At 53.0% G+C, this 27,436-nt stretch overlaps 1 protein-coding gene across 2 annotated transcripts in view; it reads left to right on the plus strand.

Annotated features, from left to right (window-relative positions):
* The window catches only part of MMD2 (monocyte to macrophage differentiation associated 2), a 47,015-nt gene extending 22,182 nt beyond the window's left edge, over window positions 1-24,833 (plus strand). The window contains exons 3-8 of one of the 2 annotated variants that reach the window (XM_019542010.1): window positions 10,943-11,024; window positions 12,896-13,056; window positions 13,831-13,905; window positions 15,509-15,610; window positions 17,572-17,641; window positions 18,151-24,833. In XM_019542010.1, coding sequence (XP_019397555.1) covers window positions 10,943-11,024; window positions 12,896-13,056; window positions 13,831-13,905; window positions 15,509-15,610; window positions 17,572-17,641; window positions 18,151-18,354 — 694 coding nt within the window. In that variant the 3' untranslated portion in view covers window positions 18,355-24,833. Of the gene's footprint in view, window positions 1-10,942; window positions 11,025-12,895; window positions 13,057-13,830; window positions 13,906-15,508; window positions 15,611-16,582; window positions 17,551-17,571; window positions 17,642-18,150 lie in introns of those variants that run through there. The other variant, XM_019542012.1, reaches the window with a different exon arrangement.
* The last annotated feature ends 2,603 nt before the right edge of the window (window positions 24,834-27,436 follow it).

Below are 27,436 nucleotides of genomic sequence, written 5' to 3' on the forward strand. Positions count from 1 at the left end.
AAGTAGCTCAGACATACCGTTGTTCTGGCCTGAACAACACTCGGGCAGTGAACAATGAAACATTTAGCAGGATTGGGATTTTAACTTGTGACCTCCACCAGAGTGTGGAGTTATACACAGGCGGTGTTGGGGTCTCTCGTGGGGGGACAGCCAGAGATAGTAGTGAACACTCCGTTTTTTCACAAGTCACACTTATCCTTCCTTCTTGGGGAGCCTGTAGCCATGCTTCACCTCCCAGAGAGTGAAAGAGCTCCCACTGTTGCTCATGGAGACGATGCTGTATCGGGTTAATGAAACGGCATTGTCCTGGCAGAATCATAGCACTGATTTGCTTTAGGAATCCCACCGATATGAAAGGATGAGGATAAGTGGTGGAGGCTTGCGGATACAGCCTCCTTCTGGGTGTATTAAAGTGGGTACCATTCCACCATGCCTCTGTGTAGGTGTGATTCACAAACCACGTAATAACTTTGTTCCAACTTGCAATGCGCTCGCTTAACTGGTGGGCCTCACACCACCGCTGGAGAGTGCGATCAGCCATAGGGATGGGAGGGGGCAGATTCTCCCATAAACGCAGTGGCTCGAGAGGCTGAACACATGCAGAACGCACTACTGGGGACACAAACTCAGGGGCGTTGAGCTCAACGGGGTTCCCCTGGGGAAGTATGTAACAACAGATTCCCAAACGAGCAGAGCTACAACAATCGCCTGCCCTCCCAGTCAGCCATTCCAGCCTTCAGGTCGGGAATGAGCCCAAGATAATAACTGGTGCCACAGGTGCACTGACAGTTATTGCCTCGCCAGGCAACTATCCCATTTCATCTACTCAGAGACCAGGACTTCATTTGCTCCGGGGTGGCGGGTTTGTTCCAGTATGGATACTGCAGCTGGACCAAGTGAAGGCCATCCGAGCGCGTTTCCGGGGGATGCTCTTCAGGGTCAGGCCACTCTTTGATGTCTTCAGGAGCAAGTTCATTAATATTTGGGTAATAAGAAGGATAGTAGACATGCCCTACCCAGGAAACACAATAAGGCATTAATAAAAAGAGTGCATTCATAACAGTCCACCACTTCATGGTGCCAGTCGATTCAGACCGCTGACAGAGCAGGACTCGTCTTCAGTGGCAGGCTCAATGAGGAATGGTTATGGCTGCACTTGTGGACAGATCCAATCTGTAGGAACAAGACAACAAGGAGCTGGGCTCCCGTTGGGTAAATCTGTCTTAAATACCCACCATGTATTACGCACACCTCTGGCTAATAATGTCCCCTCCCATTTATCTCCCTGAGGATGCTTCACTACTACCCGATCTCCTGCCTGGAGCTTTCCCGGGTCACCACCCCTAGGTCGCTCTACTGCCGGCTCTAGGGGACCACCCAATCCAAAGGCTTGCTGCATGGGGCTATCTCCTGGACAGGGTCGGTTATTGGCCCAATTGATAGCTTGATCCAGGTGCAAGTCTCAGTCTTTAAGAGCTGGGCCAGTGGCCAACCGCAAATTGCATCTGAGGATGCCATTGGCTCGCTCTACCAATCTGTTAGACTGAGGATGGTATGGGATGTGATAGGTCCATAACATGCCATGTTTGGCAGTCCAGTCATACACAAGATGGTTGCGGAAGTGAGGGCACTCTGTATTTCTGTAGGTGGTGGATACACAGCGAGCAAAGTTTTCAGTGCTGCACAAGTGTCCTGGGCTGTAGCGCTTGCTGGGGCGCGGGCAAACGTCCTTCCTGTGACAACTTCAACAGCTACAAACACGTACTGTCGCTTCCAGGAAGTCCGAGGCAGGCGCCTATGAAATTACATTGCCATACCTGCCACACTACTTTTCCTTTGCTTAACGACAATGGGACAGTCGGGCAGGGTTTTAGTTGCTTTTTTACCCTGCAGCAAGTGATGCATGCGCCGACTATTTCTTGTGCTTCTTTCTTAGTTACATGAATGCCCCGAGACACGGCCAGGCAGGCGGTTTCATCACGCCTGGGGTGCCTGTGTTGTCGATGCAGCCATGCTGCGGCTCTTTCCCCGGGTGTGCAGTGGGAGGAGGAATTGGGTAACGATGGGCCAGCCGCTTTAATTTTTTCTTCAACATACAAGGTTCCCGTGCTCTCCTCTCTCGTTAGCTGATCAACTCGCCTATTCCATTTTGCCTCCGGGCCTTCCCCTGCTTTATTTCCATGTGCTGCACTCGCATGTCAGACGTGCAGAGGAAGCTTATCTTGGGCTAACTCCCATAAGGCTTTTCGCTTTTCGTGGCTCCAAATGTCTTGTCCTCACCTTTCAAAGTTCTCTTTATGCCACAGAGGTAGCCATTTAGTACATGCTTCTACTACCATCCAGGAGTCACTATAAATATAGATGGGTCTTCTAGGACATGGGCCTTCTGTTAATTCCCACACAGCTACGCCGAGCACGGCTTGCAGCTCAGCATACTGCGCGCTTTTTCCGAGGCCTTGTGATACTACTTGCTTGCCATCTTGAATCCTCAAGGCGGCTGCTCTCCAGGCACGACCTCAAGGGGACCCATCTGTGAACCAGACTTCAGTGTCAGCTGGGGTCTCCATTTCAGGCGAGAAAGGAGGTGCTTCTTTGGTGGGTGAAGGTTCACTGCAGCTAGTTTGATCAGGATAAACATTAATTGTACTTTCTGCGACTCTTTCGACTAATGCAGGGCACCCCTTTGGCTCAGAATGCAATAAATCCACCTTTGGACCGTGGTGTCTTGGGCTCTCCCCCCAGGTGGTAGCTGGCGGTCTGACAGAGCCATTCGGAGAATCGGTATCAGAGTACTGAAAACTGTGGGCAATTCTCTGCTCAGCACTTTTGTGGCTTCCAGGGCTGCTGCTGCTGCACGCAACGTCTGCTCTAAGAGAGCGTACCTGGCTTCCACCCCTCTCCAGCCTCGACTCCAGAATCCAAGGGGTTTTACTTTTGCTTTCAAGGACTTCTTCTGCCCCAGGCTGCAGTGTGGTCCTCCTTCTGAGACACCTATATGGAGCTAAAGCTCTCCTTCTGGACGTCGTGCTGCTAGGGAGGCATGAACAGTTACTGCTTCTCTAAGGGCTTGTAAAGCATATTTCTGCTCAGGACCCCGTTTCCATTTAGTTCTCTTCTTACATAGGTTATACAGGGGACGAGCTAGTACACTAAATTCAGGAACATGCATACGCCAAAAATTGAGTGCTCCCAATGGGGCTTGCAGTTTTTTCACATTAGTAGGAGTCGGGGTCTGCACTGTATTTCGCAGCTCCTCAGTGGGTATTGTGGGCCCCCCATTTTGTTATTCTATTCCTAGAAATTCATATGGGGCCCTACCTTTTGAATTTTTTGTTCAGACAGCGTGAATCCAAAGGTAAGCACTTTTTCTTGTCATGATTCAAAGGCCTTGGTGGCAGCTTCTCTGTCTTGACTGCCTACCATGACGTCATCTACTTACTGCCACATGCATCCATCCGGGTACTTTTCTTGAACTTCATGAACTATTGTAGCTAAAACCCCATGAGCCAGGGTGGGACTGTGTATCCACCCCTGGGGCAACACAGTATAGGTATACTGCTGCCCCATCCACATGAAAGCAAATACCGGCCAGTGGCTCTCCTGGATGGGAATAGCAAAAAACATGTTTTTGATATCAATGGATCTCATCCACGCAGGTCCATAACACCGGATGCTTTCTGTCAAGGCTGGTAGCGATGGGACAGCAGCTGTTAAGGGGTCAGTATTAGCATTCAAAGCTCAAAAGTCAATAGTCAGCTGCCACCCTCCATTTGGCTTGCACGCTGGCTACACTGGGTTGTTATACGAGAGTGTGTTCGGATAATAGTCTTGTCTTCTAACTGCTGACTTATGATACACTGGATAGGTTGGGTGGCCTCGGGGGAGCTCAGTACTGGGGTCTGTGTACTCCTTTCATGGGAGGCAGGGTTAGTGGGATCACGCTACATCGAGTTACAGCTGTTATAGCGGTTTCTTCTGTTTCTTGGTGAAGCACTGCGCACCCAAACTGCCAATTCTCTTGTTCAAGGGCAAACCGCTGGCCTCTTAGTACATTAAGTCCCAGTAAACTTGGTCCCCCCTTAAGTATTACTGCTGTCACTGTTACCTTAGAGCCATTAGGTAACGCGAAGTTTGCTCGGACCAGATGTCCTGGTCGTCTGGTGCCTCCGACTCCAATTACTTGATGAGGGCTTCCTTTCTCCCCCTTCCAAGCTGCAGAATCTAAAATGCAAATCTGGGCACCAGCATCTAATAGCATATCAATTGACTTTTTACTTGTATCTGATTGAATCTGTACAGGTATCCAAATTAAGGGGCTAATATTAACTTTAGATACCGGTCCCTGGCTGGCTACTGCCCTTATTGTGGCTCCTCTCTTTGGGGGTTGCGCCGGCCGGATGCCCTAGGCCATGTGATCAGGCGGGGTAGAGGCTGGTGGCCCCACAGGTGCCTGGGACAATGTCAACAGTTCTGCCCTCAGGGCAGAAAATCCCTTCGGTGGCGCTGATGGCTCTGCTTTTGGGCTTGCTTTTTCGCTGCAGTGTTTAGCCCACAGCCCTCGCAAAACATTGGTGGGCACTCCATCATTTGCACCTTATTAAAACCGGCAGCTAACAAGTCCTTCCACAATTTTGCTCATGGGGTCTTGGGCCAGCCTTCTCCAGCTTTTTCCAACAATTCGGAGGGATCAGGGGGTTTGTCTCTCGCTGAGGCCATTGCCATGGCCTTGGCAGTTTTTGTTGGCTTAGCCAGCCCTGGCTTCTGCAAAATGGTTAGAAGCTGCACTAATCGCCGAATCTCATCTCTTACCGGGTGATCTACCGCCTTTGGCTCTAAGGCCAACAAGGGCGAGGTATGCTCTGTTGGTGCTCGTCGGCAAAACCTCCTCCACAACAGCGCTGTCACGACTTCTGCATCTGGTGTGTAAGTTCAAACTGCTGCACGAATGATCTCAGTTAGCGCCAATTGATACAAGCAACGAACAGCCTTCTCCAAATTGACCCATGCTCGAGGAGCAGGACTAAGCTCTTCTTCCATATTACCATAACTGGCTGCAGTGGCTTGGAGCGCAGCAGAAAACAAAATAACATTTTCATCACCTTCTGCAAACTGATTTAACTGGAGCTCGGGGCGCAGAATGATTTGGGCTGCTTCGGCTCTACTCACTGAAATTGCAGAAGCTCCTTCACTATACATTCGAACTAGCCAGCCTGTCACTGGTTCTCCTGGCTTGGACTTAGGCTGTTCTTGTATATCTCTTATTTCCGCTCAGGTAAATGAATGTAGCTCTGTTCGGGGATTCCCCCCTTGCGGCCCTGGATCGGTTACTACCACGGGGAGGACCTGGCTAGGTTCCTCCCTCTGAGCAGGGACAGGAGGGGGCGGTTCAACACCAGGCTTGTCATCAGTCTCCTCCTCTCTATCTTTCCAGAGCTCAACTTCCAGTCCCTGCCCATAAAGACACTGTCTGATCTTGTGGAAGGATGGCTCCACAGCCTGTGCTAACTGTGCCCTTTTCTGGAGGGAAGCGGCCGCACGCGCGATCATAATTTTTCCCTCCTTCCTCTCCAAAGTCTTCAAACGGCCCTGAGTGCCCCGCGCCGCCTCGCACGCCACGCTGTTGGAATCTTTCACATCTTCTAACTCCTCACTCAGCCGGGTGACCTCTTCCCGCAGCTGGGTGACTTCTTTAGCCCCTAACCGCAGGCATGTGGCCAGCAGCCATGACAGGCACCCCTTCCTGGGTTTACCCCAGGCAGCAGCAGCAAACCTAGCCCAATGATCGGGTACAGCTCCCGGGTCACTCCAGGCAGGTCTCAATCTATCCTTATCCCACCTGGGTTTCTCCATCCCCATCACCTCCTTAAGCAAAGCCACTAATGGAGCCCATGCAACTCCCTCTATTCTGACTTTTTTCTCCGGACCAGAGCCTCTCAATCCTGTTCGTGATGTCAATTTATGTCCCAGCCACCTGCGGAGGGTTTAGATTGAGAGTGTGGTCGGGGGTAGAAAGGTAAGAAAGATTTATTGACTTAAGAAAAACACAGCTACGCGGAGTAACAAGACAAACAATGACAGACAAAAGCAATTAACGTCAGCAACTTCTTGGCAGTCCCTCTGTTGCCTAATACACAGCAAGCTTCTCTTTTCACAAAGTTCAGTGAGGTCAGGCGTCCCCAGACAACGCCGTCTGAGGGGTGCCGGGAAGGACCCTGGAATGCAGTTCTTGGGCTCTTCGAGGTCCACAATCCCACTGATCCAGGCAACAGCTACTAATCCTTTTCACAGAGCTGCATCTTCCTTCTGAATGGTTTCCAGATATTTCAGCTAATTTCTAGCTTCTGAAAGACACTGATAACGTACGACCACTTAGATTCCTTTTTCTTCAACTGTCCATAGACTGACCAATAGCAGTACAAGCCTTGCATTCCTTTGATAAGGTAATTTTAACTGCGCCACATGGCCTTACTACTTCTAGGCTTTGCTAAATTGACTAGGCCTTACTTTATATAAGGCCTCACTATATCTTAAACTATAATTAGGCTTTTAGCAACAACTTATAACTTATTATCTAAACAAATACAGAAAAACACTTGGTCTAATCTTCATAAAGCCTTCGGCAAGCACTTTTATTACACAGACATACTTTTCAGCTGCCACAACCTCACTAGTCCAGCCAGCTGCTCTTTAGCAGCCCTTGTTTTCCATTTATTAAATATCTCTGTTAATAGGGTGCTGATGAAAAGTACTGGACTGAGAGCCCTGGAGGCTGAACTCCCGGCTGCTCTATGACCAGTTTCCCACTGACATACAGCACCCCTGGCTGGAGGGACCCCCTTCAGGCCTGAACAAAGACTTCCTCCACCCTGGATCTGTCCCAGAACAGCTGGTGAGGGGCCAGGCCAGGCTAGCCGGGATGATGATGCCCCTCTGACTTGCATCTGAAAGCAACCTGGAGCTATGAGCTGGGCCTCTACATGTGGACAGACTGGCTTTGTGGCTTTGGACCTGACTTCTTGACTTGAGCACACAAGGCTGCCGTGGAAAAGGTGGGTTGAGTTAGCAGGGTCCCTTCTGAACTACAGGGTGGCGGGGTGGGCAGGTGCCTCATCATTGCACTGGGGGCCTGCTGGGAGCACTGGTTTGCACTGAGTGCTGAGCCAGGTGAATGCTGGACGGAGAGCAAAACAGACCCGGCTCCTGAGCCCCGGACCTATTGTGAGGGCTGACTGGTCATTGCATAATAAACCCTTACTGGGTAAATTAGGTACACTTTATGTAAGTAGTCGTCGAAAAAAAAGAAAGGGAAGTTAAGCTGGAAACGTTTTTAGCGACTAAATGCCGAGCGCATGTACAAATGCCCGAAGAGAACTGAGAGACTGATGTGGGCTGGCTTTCCACGGAGGTCCTGGCCCATTCCCAGTCCCTTGCAGCCGGACTGGGCTGTGTGAGCGGGATCATTTTACCCGCTGGAATTCACTTCTCTGATTCCCAGACATTCGTGCCCAAGCCCGGCTCTGAAAGACAAGTCTCTCTTCCGTCGCGCAGGGCTGTGGGAATCACCAGGTCCCGTGCCCCCGGGGGTCAGCATCTCTTATTATTATTATTATAATTAATAATGATCATGCGGGCTGGCATGGGGGAGAGACAAAGTGAGGTTTTGTATTTAAAAAAAAAAAAGCCTCATGTGTTTCCGTGGAAACCATGACATCACTACAGAGTCCTGAGGGTCTGGGCTACACAGAATAGATTTTTTTTTTGGGGGGGAGGAAGGGAAAAAAGCAGGTGGGGAGGGGAGGAAGAAAGAAAAGAAGAAAGAAAAGCGCCCAAATGGGGTTTCAGAGAGGCTCTGGGCAGTTGCGTAGCAACGGCACTGTAGAATAATGTCCTGTTGTTGGTGCGATATTGTTCGGCGATGTTGGGAAGGAATGCGAGTGAAATCTGGGCTCAGGCAGGGCATTAGTGGAGCCAAAGCTCTCTTTGTTTGCTAGGCCCTGGTGTGGGGAGGGGGTTATTAATGCCCATCCCTGAGGCTAATGAATGGGTCCTACGTGCCCCACCGCGCTCCCACCAGCCCTGAGCCGGCCAGTGTCTTGGGCACAGGTGAGATCCAGGTTGGTGGCTCAGCTCATGGGTTTTGCCAGCATAAGTTGGGTGTAAACGTGGCAGTGAGGCAGGGCTGGGAGCTGCGGGCGATCCCGGGCGAGGGCACAGGCCACTCCTGCCTCAGGATTTGCAGAGGGCTGCAGCCGGCAAGCTGTCCTCGCATTGCCTTTGCAGCTGGATCCTGTGCAAAGCAAGGCTAAGGGACCTGTGGAGGGAGCTTTCTCACATCTTTCCCCTCGGAACTGGTGCAGGGGGATCCACTGCCACCTGCTTCATGCACGGAGCATTGTCACCCTCCTCCGGATGCCCTGGCAGGAATCTGTGAGGTTGCAGCCGTGTTTGATAACAGTTGGAGCAAGTTATTGGCCTAACGCAGACAAGACTGCAGAGGGGGTGCCCCCTCCTCCCCCGTCACTCTGATGTCCGTGTTTGCGACAGAGCCGTCACCACGAAACAGTAGGGAACCTGGTCCGCGCGTCAGTCAGAGCCGCCTCTTTGCACCAGTCAATGGCCATGCACGTGTGTGGAGGAGAGACGGCTCTGGCACCTGAATGCCGTTGGCTGTTGGAGACGGCAAGAGAGGTAACGTGCTCCTGCCTCAGCGTCTTCAATGCAGGCTCTGCCGGTGCACGAGACTTCCCTTGGGGTTGCAGGCTCTGGACCTGCCCCGAGAGAGCAGACACGCCGTGGTTAGTGGGTGTGGATAAATCTCCTTCCAGGCAGAACAAAGCCGGGCGTTTTGGAGACACATGGAGAGATTTCTGTAGCCCAAGCGGTTGGGCCAGTGATTTTGAACGCCGAAGGGTCAGCTCCAGTGCTTGCATGACCTGTGCAGCCACAGCTACTTCTGCCAGCAGAGGATGCAGCCATATGTCAGTGCTGAAGGTGCCCAGGTGCCCATGACTGTCTCTGTGGTTAGGGTCCTGGAGCACTCACTCCTCGGCAGGGTATTGGCAACTCGCACTGCCTTCAACAGGATCCATCCCTACCCAGCAGAGAAGAAGAAGAGGTGTCTTAGATGTTGTGCTGCAGGTGTCCATGTGCTGAGCTGCAATACAGCAAAAGTGACACAGCCACGTCTATCGCCTCAGAGGCTTTGCCATAATATAGCAAAACTAATGCTATCATGTCTCTGTGTCTCATAATCATTGCTGGGACAGATAAACAACCGTTTCTTCCTTAAAATGTTGTCAGAATGAGGTTGTGTTTGCCAGGGCTAATTAGCCAGCTGGCTCACCAAAACCCTGTTAAGTGCATCCGGATGAAAACATCTTAGCAGGTCAAATCCTGCTCTCACTTTCACATTTGCAGCTTCCGATGGCTTTACTGGCAGCGGCATGAGTGTGAGAGCAAAGGTTCATCCCTCTTGGCTTTATTTCCCATTAATGAAATCTCATGTGGATCATGGTCATTCTTCATAGTGTCTGTGTAACTGCAGAAGCACACCAGGGACACCGCCGTTGCTCTAGCCCAGTGGTTTTCAACCTGTGGTCTGCGGTCCCCTGGGGATCTGCAGACTATGTCCAACGGGTCTGCAAAAGATGACTATGATCAATCAGAAGTATGTGAATACCCACACTGACAATTCAAAGGGGTCTGCACCTCCATTCAGAATTTCCAAAGGGGTTTGCAAATGCAAAAAAGGTTGAAAACCACTGCACTAGACCACACATGTCTCATAGACCGGGTACTTGAACATTTATTCCCAAGGTGCTAGTGACACTCAGTGGTCCCCCATACTCCCTGTCTCAGTCCTGGGCATGCGGAGGTGCTGACTGTTAGGTTGTGCCCAATGTATAAACCCTACACTTTGTCCAACCTGTATTATCTTGTGCAGGTTTTCCCCAGGGATACACATCAGGTTTGCCCACTTGTATGGGCAAAATCACACACTGGCAGCAGAGCAGCCTGCTCCAACACAGGTGTGTAATACCTACCAGCATATAGACCTAGGAAGGTTCATCCATTTGTTTCTTGGGACATTAAAACACCGCTGTTACTTCAGACCAGGAGAGAGCAAACCAAACCTCCACCGTCTGGAAGAGCAGGTAGTGCCTTTCCAGTGGCAGCAGCCTGCCCCAAAACAAGCTGCCTGGCTCCTTGGGTGGGGAGTCTTTAGAGATGTCCTGACGCAGCACACCGGGGTGCAATGGTGAGATATGCCATGGGGAGGACTAGAGGGGTGCACGCTTGTGGCACCTGGGACGTGAGGGGGCCGGTGTGAGCTGGACTTCAGATTGAAGTCTGCTCATTGCTCCGGGCTGAGAGTCTTGCGCCCCTGCAGCGGGAGCCGCAGTTCCAAGGATGCCCCGTGGAGGGAGCCAGCTCGGGCACGGCCCCAAGCCCCTGGCCCTAAGCAAGCCTCTGTTCATCTCTGCTAGCTGTTCCCCCTGCCCCCGCCCCAGGCCGCTGCGATCCAGCCCTGCACACGGTGCCCACATCTTCCTCTGATGCAGAACGGGGCCTCATCAGCTTCGTCGTCTGGTGCTCAGCAGAGCAGCGTGTCGGATGCACGGGACCTCAAGGGGGTCGTTGAGGTTCTCTGCCCGAGGACTGGAGACCCAGGCAGCGTCCCCAAGGGGCGGGATAGCGCTAGGGTGGCGGAGATGCTGTTCTGGGCTTCCCCAGCCGTGCCCTGTCCCGTGGGCTCTGTGCCAATGGGAGGGCGAGTGGCCTGAGCCTGACCCTGGCAAACAGCCTGCCTGCACAAGACCCTCCTCCGTGTGGCATTGCATGGGCACTCGTTGCTGTGGCATGTGGATGCATCTCAGAGGGGATGTCCAGCCCGTGCAACTGCTCATGCTGACTCTGCTTCTCTCCCTGCCTCTCATTCTAGGTTTATGAATCACAGGGTCCCGTCCAACCGGAGGTACCAACCCACAGAGTATGAGCATGCTGCCAACTGTGCCACCCATGCCGTGAGTTGCCTTCACCTTTCCTTGGGGCAGGCAGGGGCAGATGCACCTGGCTGGAGAGGCAGTGTTGGGCCTCAGCTCCCAAAAACAGAGTCTCAGCCAGGCCCTCTCCTCTCCCTCCTTCCTTCTGAGAAAGTTCAGGAGCCGTCACACCTTGCCCGTGCATTGCCATTTTCGGAGTGCTGCTGCCCTCCCCCTGTTTCCGGCTGGGAGCTCTCTCACATCTCCATTGGTCTCTGGTGGCTGTGAAGGGACAGACGATGGATAGGGTTAGGGGGAAGCCAATTTAAGCAAGGGGCTGACAACCCAGAACCACAGAGGTACTCCCATGCCAAGGCTCTGCGACAGTGCTGCCTCCAGGGAAGAGAGTAGACTGGAAGAGGACGGGAGAGTTCTTGTCCCACCAGCCAAGGGCAACAGCTCCTCCAGCCCCACTTGCTCCAAGCCTGGCTTGCACTTCGCATGGAAGAAGGGAATCCAGCGATGTGGTTAGAAAACCCAGGGCGCCCCAGCGAGGCAGTGCTCACACGGGGCACGCCGGAGTCTCCGTGAAAATGGAACATCCCTTTTTCACAGCAGGAGACGGCTGTCTTGGCAAGACAGGAGGGCCTGGCATGGTTGGGGCATGGAAGGACCTGATTGACTGAGAGCGAGGTACGTACGGCCATAAATACCACGTGGCAGGGTATGGCATTTACCGTGAGGGCATCTCCCGAGACCTCGGTCCCCAGCCTCTCCCTATGGCGGAGCTGTGGCCTTGCGCCCCTTGGTTGGGGACATCTGTCATTGGCTGCAAGGCACTTCCAGGATCCCAGTGATGATCAGGAAGGTTTGGCCCAGCTGCTGCTTCAGCTTTCAAAAAAAAGCCTTTTGCTTTTGGGAAAGCTGCTCGATGCTTTCCCCGTGACTCGGAAAATACATTGCAGGCAGGACCAGAGACAGGCATGAGTGAACTGGGCCCAGGCAAAAAGGAGACCCAAAAATGGTCATTTTAATTATTATTATTATCATTATCTCTGGCAAAGGGGGCCTCGATACTAAAAGTTCACCTGGGGCTGCCAGGAGTGTAGGTATGGGTTCACAAGAGCCCCTCAAAACCAGTGGAAAAGCTCCCCCAGGCATTGGATTGAATCAAGGGTAGGAAGGGACTTCCAGTTCTAAAACACTCTGATTAAGATGCCTGAAGGCACGTGTTACAGGAACGTTTTCTCTGGGGCTTGCTTGGGAGTTATGTGAAACCAGGCTGCTGTTAATCCTGTTCTTTGGTATGGAGGGAGGGGTTTCCTCACATGTACAACAGGGCCCCCCGCTTCCTACCCACTGGGAAGGAGGAACGTGGAAGGGACGAAGGGAAGCCTGTAGCATCCCCAGCGGCGGAGCCTCGGCTTGAAAGCTGTAGCACCCGATGCTTTCAGAGCGGGGGGCTGACCACAACTACAGCACCCAACGCTTTTAGAGCGGGGGGCTGAGCACAAGGTGGTTGTCACAGCCCATGCCAATGAGGCCTGACCCTTCTCCCCATCATGCAGCGCTGAAGGGCATCTCTGATCTCCAGCCCCCAAGACCTCCCAAGACCACCTAGGAGGTGGCCACCAGTGGATGGATGTCTGCTCATGTCTCACCCTCAGAGGGGGCTCTGGCCCACCACCTGGGGCTCCTCAGAAGCAGGTGCTTGGCATGGGGGCAAGGCCCTGGCCTCTCTTAGCTAATACAAAGCTGTGGCTGTCTCTGCCTCTCTGCAGGGCTGGGCAGATTCAGCCATAGATGAGGTGCCATTTTGCAGAACAGGGACAATATCTGAGTTATTCCATAGAGAGAAACGCTGAGGTAACTGAAGGAGCCTGAGGCACAAATGGCGTGCTTCTCCTTTCCAGTTCTGGATCCTCCCCAGCATCCTGGGCAGCTCCATCCTCTACTTCCTCTCCGATGACCAGTGGGAGACCATCTCAGCCTGGATCTATGGCTTCGGCTTGTCCGGCCTCTTCATTGTCTCCACCATCTTCCACACCATCTCCTGGAAGAAAAGACATCTCAGGTAACTGAGGCAGTCCTCACAACAGCCACGCTGCCTCCAGGGTTGTTGGCTGTAGCCGTGTTGGTCTTAAGACATAAGCAGACCAGGTTCTTTGGGTAAATAGGATCTCTTTTATTAGACCAACTAAATAGTTGGAAAAATTGTTCTTTGCAAGCTTTCGGGCATGAGCACCCTTCTTCAGGCATAGGGAGAGTCTGCTGTTGTTGTATGCTCTTCATGGTGGAATGGACACCGATATGCAAAATGCAGGTCTGTGAAAATGCAAATGTGTGGCAGTGAGGATCAGAGGAACTGGGTGACAATAGGTGTGAGACAGGTGGGGGGGCAGGGGGATGGAGGACTGCCACACATTTGCATTTTCACAGACCTGCATTTTGCATATTGGCTTCCAGTCCACAGTGGAGAACACATGACACCAGCAGACTCTCCCTATGCCCGACGAGGGGTGTTTGTGCCCGAAAGCTTGCAAAGAACAATTTTTGCAACTACTTAGTTGGTCTGATAAAAGATATCACATTTTCCCAAAGAAGTTTGCCTGCCTCCAGGGACACCCAGTGGCTTCTGCTCTAAGTCATTGTGAAATACAGAAGACTGGGCTGGATGGACCTGCGGTGTGACCAGTGCGGTACCTCTTATGGGACAAACATAGGAGGGCTTTGAGGGCAGAAGAGGAAGCAGTGTTTATTTAGATGCCAAAGTAAGTCTCGGTCTGCTCCTGACAGCTGGCTCAGCTCCGTGTAACCCCCTGTGTCTGTTTGTCCCTCTCTGCTCTAGGACTGTGGAGCATTGCCTACACATGTTCGACAGGATGGTCATCTACTTCTTCATAGCAGCATCTTATGCCCCCTGGTAAGTTCACTGTGTAACTGTGGGGGGGTGGGTTTGGGGACTTAAGTGGCGCCTATGCAGAAATAGCTTCGACTTTTGCACGTAGGGGCAGGGAGTTAATAATAAATCCTCCTCCTCATAAAATACATCCCTGTTTCCCTGCTCAGGCTGAGCTCCCTGGCTGCACGTGGGAAGCCAGGCTGCTGTTAATCATGTTCTTTGGTATGGAGGGAGGGGTTTGAACCCATCAACCTGGGTTTTCAAAGGATGGCTTGTCTCAGGCTGTGTAGTTAGTGATTGGCATGAACTTAGGAAACCCAGATCCTTCAGAGTTGTTGAGATCAGCAGCAAAAAACCGCCCCAAAACCATGAGATTTAAAACATACGTATACACATGGGATTTCTTATTATCTTTTTACTTGCCTTCTGATTTCGTGATTTTCCACCTGTCTGCAGCCAGGAGGGCCAGAAATGTACTCGCATTTTCAAATGAAAGCTGAGAATCTCCTCCGAGTTGCAGGAGTCAGGATTATAAGGGATGCGATTTGGGATGAGAGTCAGCAACGTGACTGGTCCTGCTATGGGTATTTTTCAGGTTTCTGGGATTTGATGGTTGCTGCATGGGGTGGGGGGGGAATGTTTTCCCCTCCTGCTGTCACATGTGTCAGGGTTTTTTTAAAGCCTTCCTCAAAGGTTTTGGGTGTTGGCTGCAGCCAAGGCTGCGCACTGTGACTGGGCTGTGCCCAGTGCCACCAGCTTAAACCCAGAGGGACTTGCTTGTCTGCCCAGGATCAGGCCGACCACTAGATTACGGTTCAGGAAGGAATTTTACCCCATGGTCAGGTTGGTACAGACTGTCGGGGTTTTTGCTTTCCTCTGTAGCGGGACGCATGGCCCTCTTCTTGGGGTCTCTCAAGCGTATTTTAACCACCCTTACAGCAGCAGGACATTGGCTGCACGGTCTTCTTTCTTTACCTGTGGGAGGTTCAGGTGTTACGTCTTGTGTTACGTCAGAGTTGCCTGAGTAGTTTGGCTAAGAGGTTGGACCATGGGTTTGTACAGGATGGTTTGGAGAGGGATGATCCTGCCTCAGGCAGGGGGTTGGACGAGATGTGACCTCTGGAGTTCCCTTCCAGCCCCACTTCTCTAGGATTCAGTCATTTTAGGCCACATGAATCTTTGCATCCCATTGCTCATAAAGCTCCTTTCTGTAGAAGGACATGAGACTCACTTGAGGTCCTGCCACAGAAAGTGTGGGAACTTCACACGCTCCCCTCCGGCACATACCCGAAGCACAGCGAAGGTGGCAAGGAGAGCAGCTGGCTCCAAAACTCATCCTGAAGTGACTGTGGGACAGTCTGGGAAGGCCAGGCCTCAGCTGCCTTTTAGAAGTACAAGGATGGTCAGTCTCACAGTGCCTGGACAATTGCTTAAACCTGGAAATGCTCTTGAACTGAGAGCCATGAACAACTCCCCTCTTCCCCTGCTGCACCATCCATCAGGGATGGCAGCGCCGCACGAGTTGCAGGCTCGCACCCTCCTTCTGCGGTTCTGGGCGGGAGGGAGCAGCTCTTGACTAGCCGCTCTTCTCTGTTCTCCGTGGCTCTGTCTGCGGTGCTTCTAGGCTGAACCTGCGGGAGCTGGGTCCCTGGGCCGCCCACATGCGCTGGATCATTTGGATCATGGCATCCATCGGCACTGTCTACGTTTTCTTCTTCCACGAGCGGTGAGTTTGTGTCGCCGCTCACGCTCCGCATCTGCGCATTGTGCTGTGGGGCCGCCCAGCCTCGTCCGCCCTCCTAGATTGGACCAGAACCTAAAAGTGAATGAATGCAAGGCAGTCCTAAAGCCAGGGCATGCTGGACAGTCCTCCTGTGCACGTAGCTTCTCCAGGACTCCCTGAGACATGGGCCCCCTCCCTGCACTGGGGCCAGGAAGCAGATGCCCCACTCTGGTTTTAATCAGCTGTGGAACGTGATCAGGACGTGGGCTGAAATGTTGCCCTTCTTCCACAGGGTGGCAGCAAGCAAAAAGCAATGGGTCACATTCCTTCCAAAAAAGCCAACCAGGGTGGGATGTGGCCAGCCGCTGGGCAAGTTTATAGTAGAGTCAGGGGCATTTCCTGGCTAAGAACTACCCCTTGCAAGCCTCTGCACCTACCCCCAGGCAGAAAGTCGCTGCCTAGCAGGGCTGCCCAGGGCAGGCAGCGCAGCGTGTTCATGGGGTCAAACCCCAGGGGCTTTACACTCTAGACCAGGGGTAACCAACCTGCAGCATGGATGTAACTAATGGCAGGGGCAGCCCTTGTGTATGGCCCATGGCAGGTCAGGATGAGGAGAGGCAGGTTGGGCAGGGAGCAGAAGGCAGAGCAGTGGATCAAGCTGGGAACACAGGGCAGGGACTAGAAAGCAGAGCAGCAGATCAGTCAGGGGATAGGGATCAGAGTGGCACTCGGGGAGGTTGTGGGGCTAATTTATGTCGCATCTGCCATAAAAGGTGGCCCTTCACTGCTCTAGAATACCCCTGGCTTTTTGCATTGCTCCAGGGCTTTCCACCCACCCGTCTCAATGTCCCGTGTGAACCGGCCTGAGCTTAGCTCCACATGTCCCCCTCGCCTTTCCCCCACGGCTACCATGTGCAGGATGCTATAGCGTGGCCAAGGACGGATACATCTGTGCTTGGGTCGGGTGTTTTACAGACAGGCTGACTTCAGCGTGGTGGAGAGATGGGACTTGCCTGAGGTCACACACTTGAGTCTGTGGCAGGGATGGAGTTTGAACCCAGGCGTCCTGACTCCCAGGCACGTGTGGTTTTGTAATCCCAAGGCATCCTTCTTCCCTTACCCAGAGAAATTCCAGGAGCTGAGCTGCTGGAGACAGGGTGGGCAAGGTACAGGCCTCCCCTCACGTGATTATTATCTGTCTTAACACGGCACTGATAGTGATCCAAGGTCTCCCTGGCAAAAAGTTACCCTAGGGCTCCTCGCAGTGGCTAGATCTTGCATTTATGGGAGAGCCCTGGGTCCTGATCCTCTGTGAGGCTCTATCAGTGCACAGATGACAGATCCCCTCCCATAGCATCCATCCAGCACTGGGCTGCATCCTAGGTGCTGAGGTCAATGAGCCGGGGCAGTGTCTGCCCATGTTTCCTACAGCTAGTGCAGGGCAGGCAGCACCGTGACGGACACTGGGTGTTTAAAAGCAGGCGTGTGCTGCTGGGGCGCATGCGTGGTGCTCGCAGGCAGACACCGATTGCCACATGCGTGTTCTTGCACAGGTGCCCGCTGTGGGAGTTTGGAGTGTCAAGCCCATTGTGAGCAACAGGTAGGAAGGGCTCAGTATCATTCAAACCTATTGTCTACCATGGGTCCTCCATGCACTACCAGTTCTAGGTGGTGGTTTCCTTACAGGTTATGGGGTAGGGAATGATGGGCACGGAGGTGGGTGGAGAGCAGAGAAATAAGGGGCTGGGGTGAAAAAGAGGGCTGCAAGAGATCCAGGTCCCTGTAGTTAGAGCCTATCTGGGCATCCCAGGCTTGTGAGCAAACTCCTTAGGGCTGTCTCCTTTGCATCCCAGCTTCAAGCCTGCTCCTGGCTCCCCAAGCCTGGAGCCCTGGGTTTTAAGGCATAAGATTAAGTTGCTCCCTTGGTGTTGCACCACCAGTGAAGGTGTCTTTGTCCTCCACAGGTACAAGCTGGTGGAGCTGGTGTGTTATGTGATCATGGGGTTCTTCCCTGCCCTGGTGATCCTTTCCATGGTAAGCTGCTGCTATTCTGCTCCATGCATGCCCCTTCACCTCCGTGTGCCTGGGCCACATCTGGAGTGGCTCATCTTGAGTTGCTCCCTGCTGTTCAGTGGCTCCTGGGTTTTGCCCCAAAGGCTGCTCTGTGTGGATGCCAAGGGTCGCGGGGACAAAGAGATAGAGCTTGGTTGTCTGAGCAGGAGCGCTTCATCTGGGCACTTTGCACTGGGCTCTCAGCATGGCTCTTACCACCCAAATCTGTGCTTCAGGGGCCTACAGCTTGGCACGACACAGCTGTGACATCAGGCTTCTCTACTTGGGCTCCTGGGGTGGCCTTCTTCATGCTGAGGGGAATAATATCTGCTGGAGAGGAGGATGGAAATCCACCAGAGACAACAGGACTGTCTTGCCCTTCTCAGCCATTGCTTGGGCAGCTCTGTCTCACCTGCAGGCTCAGGAAAAGGCCCCAGGGTGGGATCCGTTCATCTCATGTAGCTGAATGGTACCTCTGTGCTTGCCCACAGCCTAACAGAGATGGGCTCCTGGAGCTGGTGGCCGGTGGCCTCTTCTACTGCCTGGGCATGGTGTTCTTCAAGAGTGATGGTCGCATTCCTTTCGCCCATGCCATCTGGCACCTCTTTGTGGCCATTGGAGCTGGCATCCACTACTATGCCATTTGGAGGTATCTCTACCGGCCTGACACCGCGGAGGCCAGAACATCCCGATAGGTGCCTTAAGGACACTGCGCTCGCCAAGCAGCACGTGGGGGGGAGTCTTCCCAAGAAGCCGCAGTCTCTCCGTTCCTGCTGGAAAGCCATCCCCATCACCTGCTCCCTGATGGGCAGGGTTCCCCACTTCCCTTCTCCGGCTGATCTCGCACGGATGAAAGGTTTATTTTAAACAGATCTTAACCTTGTGTATTGTTTATTCTTTAGGCAAAGGTTTCATAATGAAAGGAACCATCCCTGGGTGTGCCGGAGGGGTGGGAAGACTGCAAGGTCTTCCCAGGAATGAGGGAGGATTGCGGGAAGGCTTTGTTCATGTGGTCTGGAGCTGTCTCAAGAACTCCCCCCGCCATGGGAGCTCTGTCTCCACCTCCTCCCACTGGACAGGGACCGGGCCTCTGCAGCACGCTTTGCTGGAGCCTCTAGCGGCTTTTTGAGGGCCGAGGCTGCTGTCAGATAGAAGGTTGTTCCCCTGGGGCATTTAGGAGGTTGGTGAGGCCTGGAAACAGTCAGGAGAAATGGGTGTTGGACACCAGGGGCCAGCAGCAGAATCCAGTTGTGATGTGCAGTGTTCATTGCCTACCTTAGTGAGTCCCCAGGTGGAGTGGAAAGGGGATGTCTGCTTAAACAGGGCTCTTATGCTGACCAGGGAGCGAGACCCCTTTGGAGACAGGAGACCTGCAAGAGGCAGCCATGTCTCTCAACTGGTGGGGGTCATTTTAAGGGTTTCTCCAAAAGGACTGGCTCTTCCCCCCACACTATGCAAGTCAGCAGCACCGCCAACTGCTGTAGCTAGAGATGGGCGTGGAGAAACCCATTGCATCGAACTGTGGGAGGACCACACTTCCACTTTAAGTCAGCCCATCTGAAGGCCGAGGAGCAGGAAAAGAGCTATGGTCTGTAGCCATAGGGTAAAAACCTTGTTTTGGGACATGCTGACGCATGTTGGCCAGGTGTGAAGGGAAGTAGGGAAAGGGGCCTCTCCGCAGGATGGGTGGCTAAGTTCAGCCCCAGGGTTGGGTCTCCTGGCAGGGGGGCTGGCATCCTGATTTAAACACAGCTGCTGTATGTGATTATCTGCCAGAGCATGAGCAGCTCCCAACATTGTTTTCATTTCCCATTTCCCTGCTGCATGGAGAAGAGAGGTCTCCACTGCCCCAAGCACAGGCTTCTGTATGCAGAGGAGAGAGCTCCTGGTCCAGGGCCACATTTCCATGCAGGTTCCCACAGGACTCTCTTCCCTGTATGGATCCACGAGGAAAGGATGTGTAAGGGTCTAGACCTCTGGTCCTCCCTGCTGTCCTGTAGGAGGATTTCTTGTCTCTCCTAAGAGCCTCAGGTGATAAAGGAGTGCCAATGGTGAACACCAGCATGCACCTGCCTGGGCTGCTAGACCCAGCAACCTGACCTCTAAAGTGCTGAGCACTGGGGGCTGCTGTTAAATGCTGGGTTCGTTGCAGCTACTCAGCATTTGGGAAAATCAGAGCTGGGGATTGCTAAGGCTCCGGTTCGGTTGCATCAATGGCAGCCAGAAAGTCTGGGTATGGTTTAGGAGTCAGACAAGGAGTCACTTCAGAGGCAGCCCAGAACATGCTGAGTGTCTCTTGCTGGGGTTTGGTCTCTGTGCCCTGGGGTTTACCTTTTGCCCTCTTCCCCCAGGTCTTAGAAGCAGGAGATGGGTAGCGAAGGACTCACTTAACAGAGCCAGAATAGCACTAAAAATGAATGAATCCCCTTGTACTCCAAGGCTGCTGCAGGCCACAGCCTTTAATGAAGCGCACAAGCCCCCACCAAACCAGCTCAGGGTGATGCCCCTGCCTGCATAGAGGTGGCTATCCCCGCAGCCCATCTGCTCTCAGACAGGCTCGGACAGCCAAAGACCAACTGAACAAATTTCCAGAGGTGGCCTGGAGCCATCAGACTCCTCCAGTGGGTTCTCTATGGCTGCCATACCTCATCTGGGCATGTGGGGAAGTGAGTAGGGAGTAGATCTGAGCTGCCACCCCAGGGCTTGAAAAGCAGTCGTCACTGGGGTTTGCTCAGCAATGATCTGCATATAATACCAAGTCTTGATCGGAGGGCCCCATGTCAACAAAGCCTTATGCAGGATTGAAACTTGAATCTATTCCAGGGCTCCCTGGAGTCTCCGAGCTCTGGAAAACCTTTTGTCTCAGCCAGGATTGAGTGTACCGCTTTATACTTTCCATGTAGACTGGAGCCCGTGGCCCCCGTAAGCCTGTTCTATAGGATGCACTTTGCTTTTCCCTCTGTGCCAGGTTCAAGAGTGAGATTCCCATTTGGAGAGTTTGCTCAGTTGGAGGGAGGCTGGATCACATAGCAACATAAACCTCCTTAGAGCTGCTCCAGAAACTGGGGAGCAGTATCCCTACGCTGTGTGTATTCCCTCTGCATGCTCTGTGGCTTGATGGCTCGACTGGGGCTTGCTCCAGACTCTCTATGGCTTAGATTTGTATCTGATTTTTGGAAAACCCTTACTGCTCCCCAAGCCACCTCTTCTGTTTCACCCTCTGCAGGTCGGGCCCGCTGAGGGGGAAGAGGCTGAGAGATTGAAGGGCGCTGTTTTAAATGCTCCGCTCTGAACAGAGAATTGAGCAGGGCAAGGACAAAGAGGTTGTTGCATATCATAGCGGGGAACCTCTGGGTTTACTGCATGTCTGCAGCTCCGGTCACTGCCCTGTGCAGGTGCTAGCCCCTTACAGAGCACATGTATAGCTGCGCAATCCTTGGGGAGAATTGGCTGGGAGAAAGCTGGTGGGGCAGTCATTAAGGAATGAGGAGCTTTCTAGGGGCCAAGACTTCTTTGGGTCCTTGTCTCTGTCCTGGGCTCCCCTTAGCTCTGCCCAGTGCTTTGCACAGGTCTGGGCATGCAGGACATGCAGATCAGTGTCAGATGATCCACTCTGCATTTGTTCAGCCTCCTGGCATGATTTCAGCATGGAGGTGGTTCATGACTCTCCGCCGGTATAAAAGGAACGAGCATTGACTCGGAGCTCCAAATGCCCTGAATCCACCTTTTCCCCAGCTATGGGGCAGTGAGTTTGTGAACAAATCGCCACCTGTGCGGAACGCAGGGTAATAAGGACCAGAATTTGGTCTCCTCCTGAGCTGAAAGCAGTGGGTAGGATTTCAGCCCAGACCTGCCCATGATTATAAGGTGATCATCACCCCAGTTGAATTTAGGCTTGTGATAGCGGCCTTATCACCGGATGCGAGGCCTTTCAGGGCTCTCCATCTTTCCTGAAGGAGTCGCTTGTTAGCTCTGCTTTCAAATGCTTGGGAAGGCCTGGAATACCTCGACTAGTCTTATGGGTTAATCACCAAGGCAGCTCTGTCCATTTGACCAGGCTGGAGCCTTTTAGGGGTGTACAGCCACCATTCTCCATCCCCAGCTTCTTTCGTGGCCTGAGCCAGGAGGTGTGTAGCGCCCTCAGTTCCTGTTGCTTGGGCCCTAATAGAGACAAAGTAATGGGGTTTTTTCCAAAGGAGAGTCTAGAAAGTGCCTGGTGAAATGCTGGCGGTGGTCCTGGTAGCGTCTCGTTCAAGAGAGTGATGCTTTGAGAAGGTCAATGGGCAAGTGGCATTACTTAATAAAGCAGAACCACTGCAGTCTGGCTATGCTGGAGGAATTTGTGTCTATTGGCAGGGGACCAGCACTCACTTCCTGTTCCATGTTGCTTTGGTGAGCACATGTATTTGTCCATGCTGATCTGCTCTCTGTCCTTTTGCATGTGGCTTGCTTCCATGGGCTGTCTCGGGCTGGGCAGATACAGAAGCTGCATCGTATTGCAGGTCTGGAGGGGAAAAGCATCACCCCTCTAGACATCTGCAAGAGGCCTGCATGGCTTTTGCCACCTCTTTGCTCCTCAGGGGAGTAGTCACAGAGCAGTCGGGTTGCAGGAGTCTCAGGCAGACGTGGGAAGGTGTTGAGCATCTGACAGCCCCAAGCAGAGGTGGGTCCAAGAAGGGTTCCCTGGATGATAAGTCACTCCTTGAGTTGAAAGAGGGAGGAGTGTTTGTTGGAAGAGTCTACTCACCTCCCAGAGCCAGAGCTTGTAGGCCAAGACTTTGGGTTACTCGTGGGTTGGTCCCTGGGGTTGGGCTGGCATCCATGAAATTACCCGAGGGATAGATCTCTATGGAGAGCTGAGGGGTGTCCAGGGTAGATGCACTGTGCTGCAGACACCATCACACCACATCCACCTGCTTGACGTCAGGCTGAGGGAGTCGCTTTGCGCAGCCACTGGTGTGGACATGCTCCGGTGATGGGAACGCTGGGGGAGGAAATCAGGGATGTAACCACAGGGACACAAGAGACTCAAGTGCCTTACCCCTGGGGAGACAGACCACACCAGGCCAGCAATGGCCACATGCTACTCCCGGTGTCACTGTTTAGCCCATGTGTCCTAGCAGAAATGTAAGCAGGATTTGCTTCCTTCACTCCAAGAAATGGAAGGAAACCCCACACTAGTGGCTCTGGTGCCATATGCTTTTTTCCCCAGAGGAGATGGAGAGGGGGCTGGGTGGGCAGGTCGTTACTAGAAACATCTCACAAGAGACAGGGGCTGTGCCCAGTGGTTGAAAAGTGTGGGGAGGGCTGCAGAAACTCACCCTGGTGGGGCTTTCTGCTGTGAATCTCAATGGGAAAGCCAGCCCGCACTGCACTGTGCTAGGAGGGAGAGCGAGAGAAGAGATGGGCCCAATCCATGGCCATGGGATCTAGAGTTTGGAGCCCATCTTTGCTCATGGGAGGGAGCTGAAACATGGAGCTGGATGGCTGCTTCTTCCCTGCATCCTTCTGCGTGTCCTTGCCAGGCCCTGACTGCTTTGGATTCTTGCCACCTGGCAAAGCCTCAGGGGCTTGGTGGGTTGGGGATGGTAGAGGGAGGTGTGGTCTAAGCCCAGAGCAGGGAGGCAGGGCCTTCCCGATCCCATTGCCGCTTCTGCCAATGACTCACTCTGTGGCCTTGACTGAGTCATTTATCCGATCTGTGCCTCAGTTTCCCCAGGGTAACAGGGGAGAGTGACACTGACCTACCTCACAGGGTTGATGTGGAGACAGGTGGCTAACGCGCTCCGGAAGTGCCCCGGGCTTTCCAAGCACTGAGGACTTTGATTGTGAACAAGCCTGAAGTTGCCTTTAAAATAGGTGGTCCATTCATGGACGTTGGTTGGACTCTCGGAGCTGCCTCTGAGGGTGGCAGGTCAAGCACACCATGGTTTTCCTCCTTTTCCTTCTTTAGCTGAATGCCATAGGGAAAGATCTCCCTAGGAGAGGGGCGTAGCGTAGAGCCCAGCCCCTGATTTCCTCTGCTGGGCAAACGAGTGACCCCTCAGCTGGCAGAATTTGCACTGGATTTGGAAGAGGCAGTACATGAACGGGGTGAGCGGGGCTGGGGACAGCGCTGAGCAGGGTTCTTGGTACCTCATCTGTCATTTTTTCACTTCCCATCTTAATCGACATGTTGCCTACCCAGCGTGTTGCACTGTCCCTGCCCTCCCCCAGCCCCCCAACCTCCCAGGTGATGGTCCCCACTTCAGGTCTTCTCCTGGTGAAGACCCATCCTGCTAGGAGGTAGGTGAGGGTGGAAACCTACCCGCCTGGCTTTGCTCCCCCTGGCATCTGCACCACACCTTCCTCCGTCCCAGGCTGGCCTGGGTGCCTTGCCCTTTGGTACTGTTAAATGGACTCTATCAGGGTGCTGGATCCTGGGACCATGGGCACAGAGAGCAAAACTGGAGCGAATGAGCTGGGGCTGCCTAAAGATCCATGCTCTGGGGTATTTCACCCCAAAGTGTTATCCCAGGGCTTGGCTCTCAGCAGCCTGAAAGGTTTTGTTGCTGAATGATGACAACCTCTAGCCACTATTTTACATTGGGGCAGTGGACAGAGGTTTCCCCTTACAAGCCCTTGTGGGTAAAGTGGCCTAGAGACAGAGAATGGTGGCTTTGGAGGGAGGCTAACTCATCCTTACCAAGAACGCTTTATCCAGTCTTGCTGGTCTAGACTGAATCTCAAGGGGCAGATTCAATAGCTGCACAATGGTGCCCAGTTCCCAGGGTCCGACCATGGGAGCAGAGAACCTACTTGTCCCTTTAACTTTTGAAAATCCTGCCCCTGGCTTCAGATTTCCTGCCTATGGTCCCAGATTTGCCAAGGAGGACAAGCTGCAGACCTCCCTGCATTTTATACGGCTTTCTCTGGCCCAGCCCAGGGTTACCTGATTCTGATAATCTTTTATACTAACTTTTAATGACTCATAACATTTAGGACATCTGTGAATGAGGCTTTCTGAGTGATTTTTTTAATGTCTCGTATTTTACACCACCTGCTCTTGTGAAATCAGTATTTTATATTTAACACGGTATTTAATAAAATGAAAAAAATTTGTAAGAAAAGATAAAATGCTAGTGAATGTCGTTTCTTGTGAAGTAGGATTTAAATAAAAACTCAATATACCTCAGTCATGCCTGCATTGTTTCTGGTGCATCTGTTGAGTCAAAAATGAACGTTCTGGGAGTATCTAGCCTCCTCTCCCCCCATTTTCTATCTAGCTTGTCCAGAGTCGGTCTCTTAGAAATATAGAGAGGAAATCCAGGCAAGCAAACACGTACCATGGAGCGCCCAGCTCAACACTGCTGCTTGGTTGATATGAAGTCATTACTTCTCCACACAAAGCCAATTGCAGAGTGTCATTCAAAGGATGCTGAGATTAGCCAGTGATCAGCAGTGGGTGACGTGTCAGTGCCAAACTTGCCATCAGCTCGTTTTAGCTCCTGCCTGGGACCCAAGAACGAGCTCCATTCCAAGGGAGCTCCATTTGCTGCTAACGGAAAGACAGCACCCAATTATCTCAGTGCATAAATGTCACTTCTGTTGGTAGCGAGCAAGGCAGGCAAGGCCATGTGGGGCCAAGAGCTATGACTTCACTCTGTGATGGTTAGAGGGACGCTCAGATCTCAGTGAGGTGCCACATGGCCCGGGGGGAACAAAGGGTGAATTTCCACTTTTGGTTTGAGCAACAAACCAGCTGTATGGGAAATTCAAGGGGAGGCAGATGCCAAGGGCGGAGGGCTGGAGCAGTACCGTGCCTAGATTCCTGGCGGCCCCAGGCAAACTTTTAGTATCGGGCCCTACTTTGCTAGAGACAATAATAATAATAATTGGACAATAGGAAAAAATGACCATTTTTGGGCCCCCTTTCTCTCCGGACCCTGGGCGGCCACCCAATTCCCCCTTGCCTGTGTCCAGTTCTGGTCTGGACCGATCCCCAAGCTGACTGTGACTATCTTTTTCTGACAAGTCCCTCCACCAGTTTGCCAAGTCTTCCCTGGTGGCCTGTAGACCCAGAGAGGGTAGATGTGATGGGTCTTCAGACACTTCACCATGGCGGCTTCATTTCAGACTCTCTGTCCCCAGCTCTGGCTTGTCATTCTGGGTCTTCCTTCATGTACTTGGGTCAAACGTAGGGAGAGAAGCTCAGCCAAGGCAGGCGAGGCGTGAAAAGCAGGAGAACGAGCTGACATGTCAAGGGACCCTTGGAACCACTTTGCAGCTGTAAGGCATCCCCATCCACTACCAGCAGAGAAGACCAGCAACGCAGTGGCTGCAGTGAGAGCCGGATTGGACCTCCCTTGGCTGTACCCACCTCCAACTTACCTCACAGTGGTGCTGGGGTCCATGTACAGGCCACCCCCAGGGCCCTTGGCAGAGAATTAAAATAGTATTAAATTGATTGGAATTACTGGATTGCTTTTATTTATTTAGTTTGGAGAAGAAAAGACTGAGGGGGGTTGATAACAGTCTTCAAACACCTGAAGGGTAATTACAGAGAGGATGGAGATGGGGTTTTCTCTGTGGCCATAGGGGACAGGATGAGGAACAATGGCCTCCAGGTGCAGCAGAGGGAACTGAGGCTGGGGATAAGGAGGAACTTTGTGGCTGTGAGGGTGGTCAGCCTCAGACCATAACTAGAGAAGTTATGGAGTCTCCACCCTGGAAGAGCAGGTTGGACAGACATTTGGCCAGGACGGTTTAGTCAGGGTTGATCCTGTCTTGTGCAGGAGGCCGGAGTAGAGGACCACACGAGGTCCCTTCCAGCCCTGCTTTCCTTTGATCCTATGCTCCCCGTTGGGTCTTATACAGAGCAATAGGAATGATTCAAAGTCACTTGTGAAACATTTTGAGCATCGAATGCTTGTTTATTTTAAAAAAGACCGACAGTATTGAAGGATTTGCACTCTAGTTGTGGCAGTCATCCACAGACAGGCTGGGCTCTTCGCACAGCAGCCAAGGGAGCAGGCTGCACCGATGCTCTGCCGTGGGGAGATCTTTGCCAGGCCAGAAACCTCGTTTGATTGTGAAACCGCTGGAGGACGTGACAGAGGATGCCGAGGGCACCGGGTTTATTTCCCGGCTGGTGGCACAGCCGCAGCGAGGACAGATCAGGGAGCAGGAAGGCACAGGACAGAGGCTGCAGGAGGTGATGTCGGACAAAGGGAGCCCCCGCTCCTTTGTCCTGCCAGGAGGGCGATCGCTTGTCTCTGGGCAGCCAGGGAGGCGGGCGGGCGAGGGGGCACCCCCAGGGCACTCGCACGCACACCCCCTACACACTCAAACCCTTACACCCCCATCACATGCACCAACTTTTATTTTTGCAGGGGGCTAAGATGCCCTTGGGTCCCCACGTACTCGGCTCCTCTGGCCTCCAAGCCCCACCCCCACTCACGCGTCCACACGCACACTCCTACAGCCCCACTCACACCTACGTCCACACAACCCCCCACATCCTCCTCCCCAGTCCTACACACCCCCGACTCCCACCACACGGGTCACTCGGTTCCCCCCCCACTCATGTCCACACACCCACAGTCACTCCCTCACGCCCCCACTCACACCCCCACGTGTACACACGCACACACTTCTACAGCCCCCTCACACCCACTCACATACACGCGCACTCCTACAGCCCTACTCCCCCCCACTCACTCTCACGCTCACCCCCAGTTCTACACACACACACATCCTCACTCTCCCCCCCTCCCACACACTTTTACACACCCACTC

This window comes from Crocodylus porosus, unplaced genomic scaffold (genome assembly GCF_001723895.1).
Source record: "Crocodylus porosus isolate Cpor-Errol unplaced genomic scaffold, CroPor_comp1, whole genome shotgun sequence".
In the NCBI taxonomy this organism is placed as follows: Eukaryota; Metazoa; Chordata; order Crocodylia; family Crocodylidae; genus Crocodylus; species Crocodylus porosus.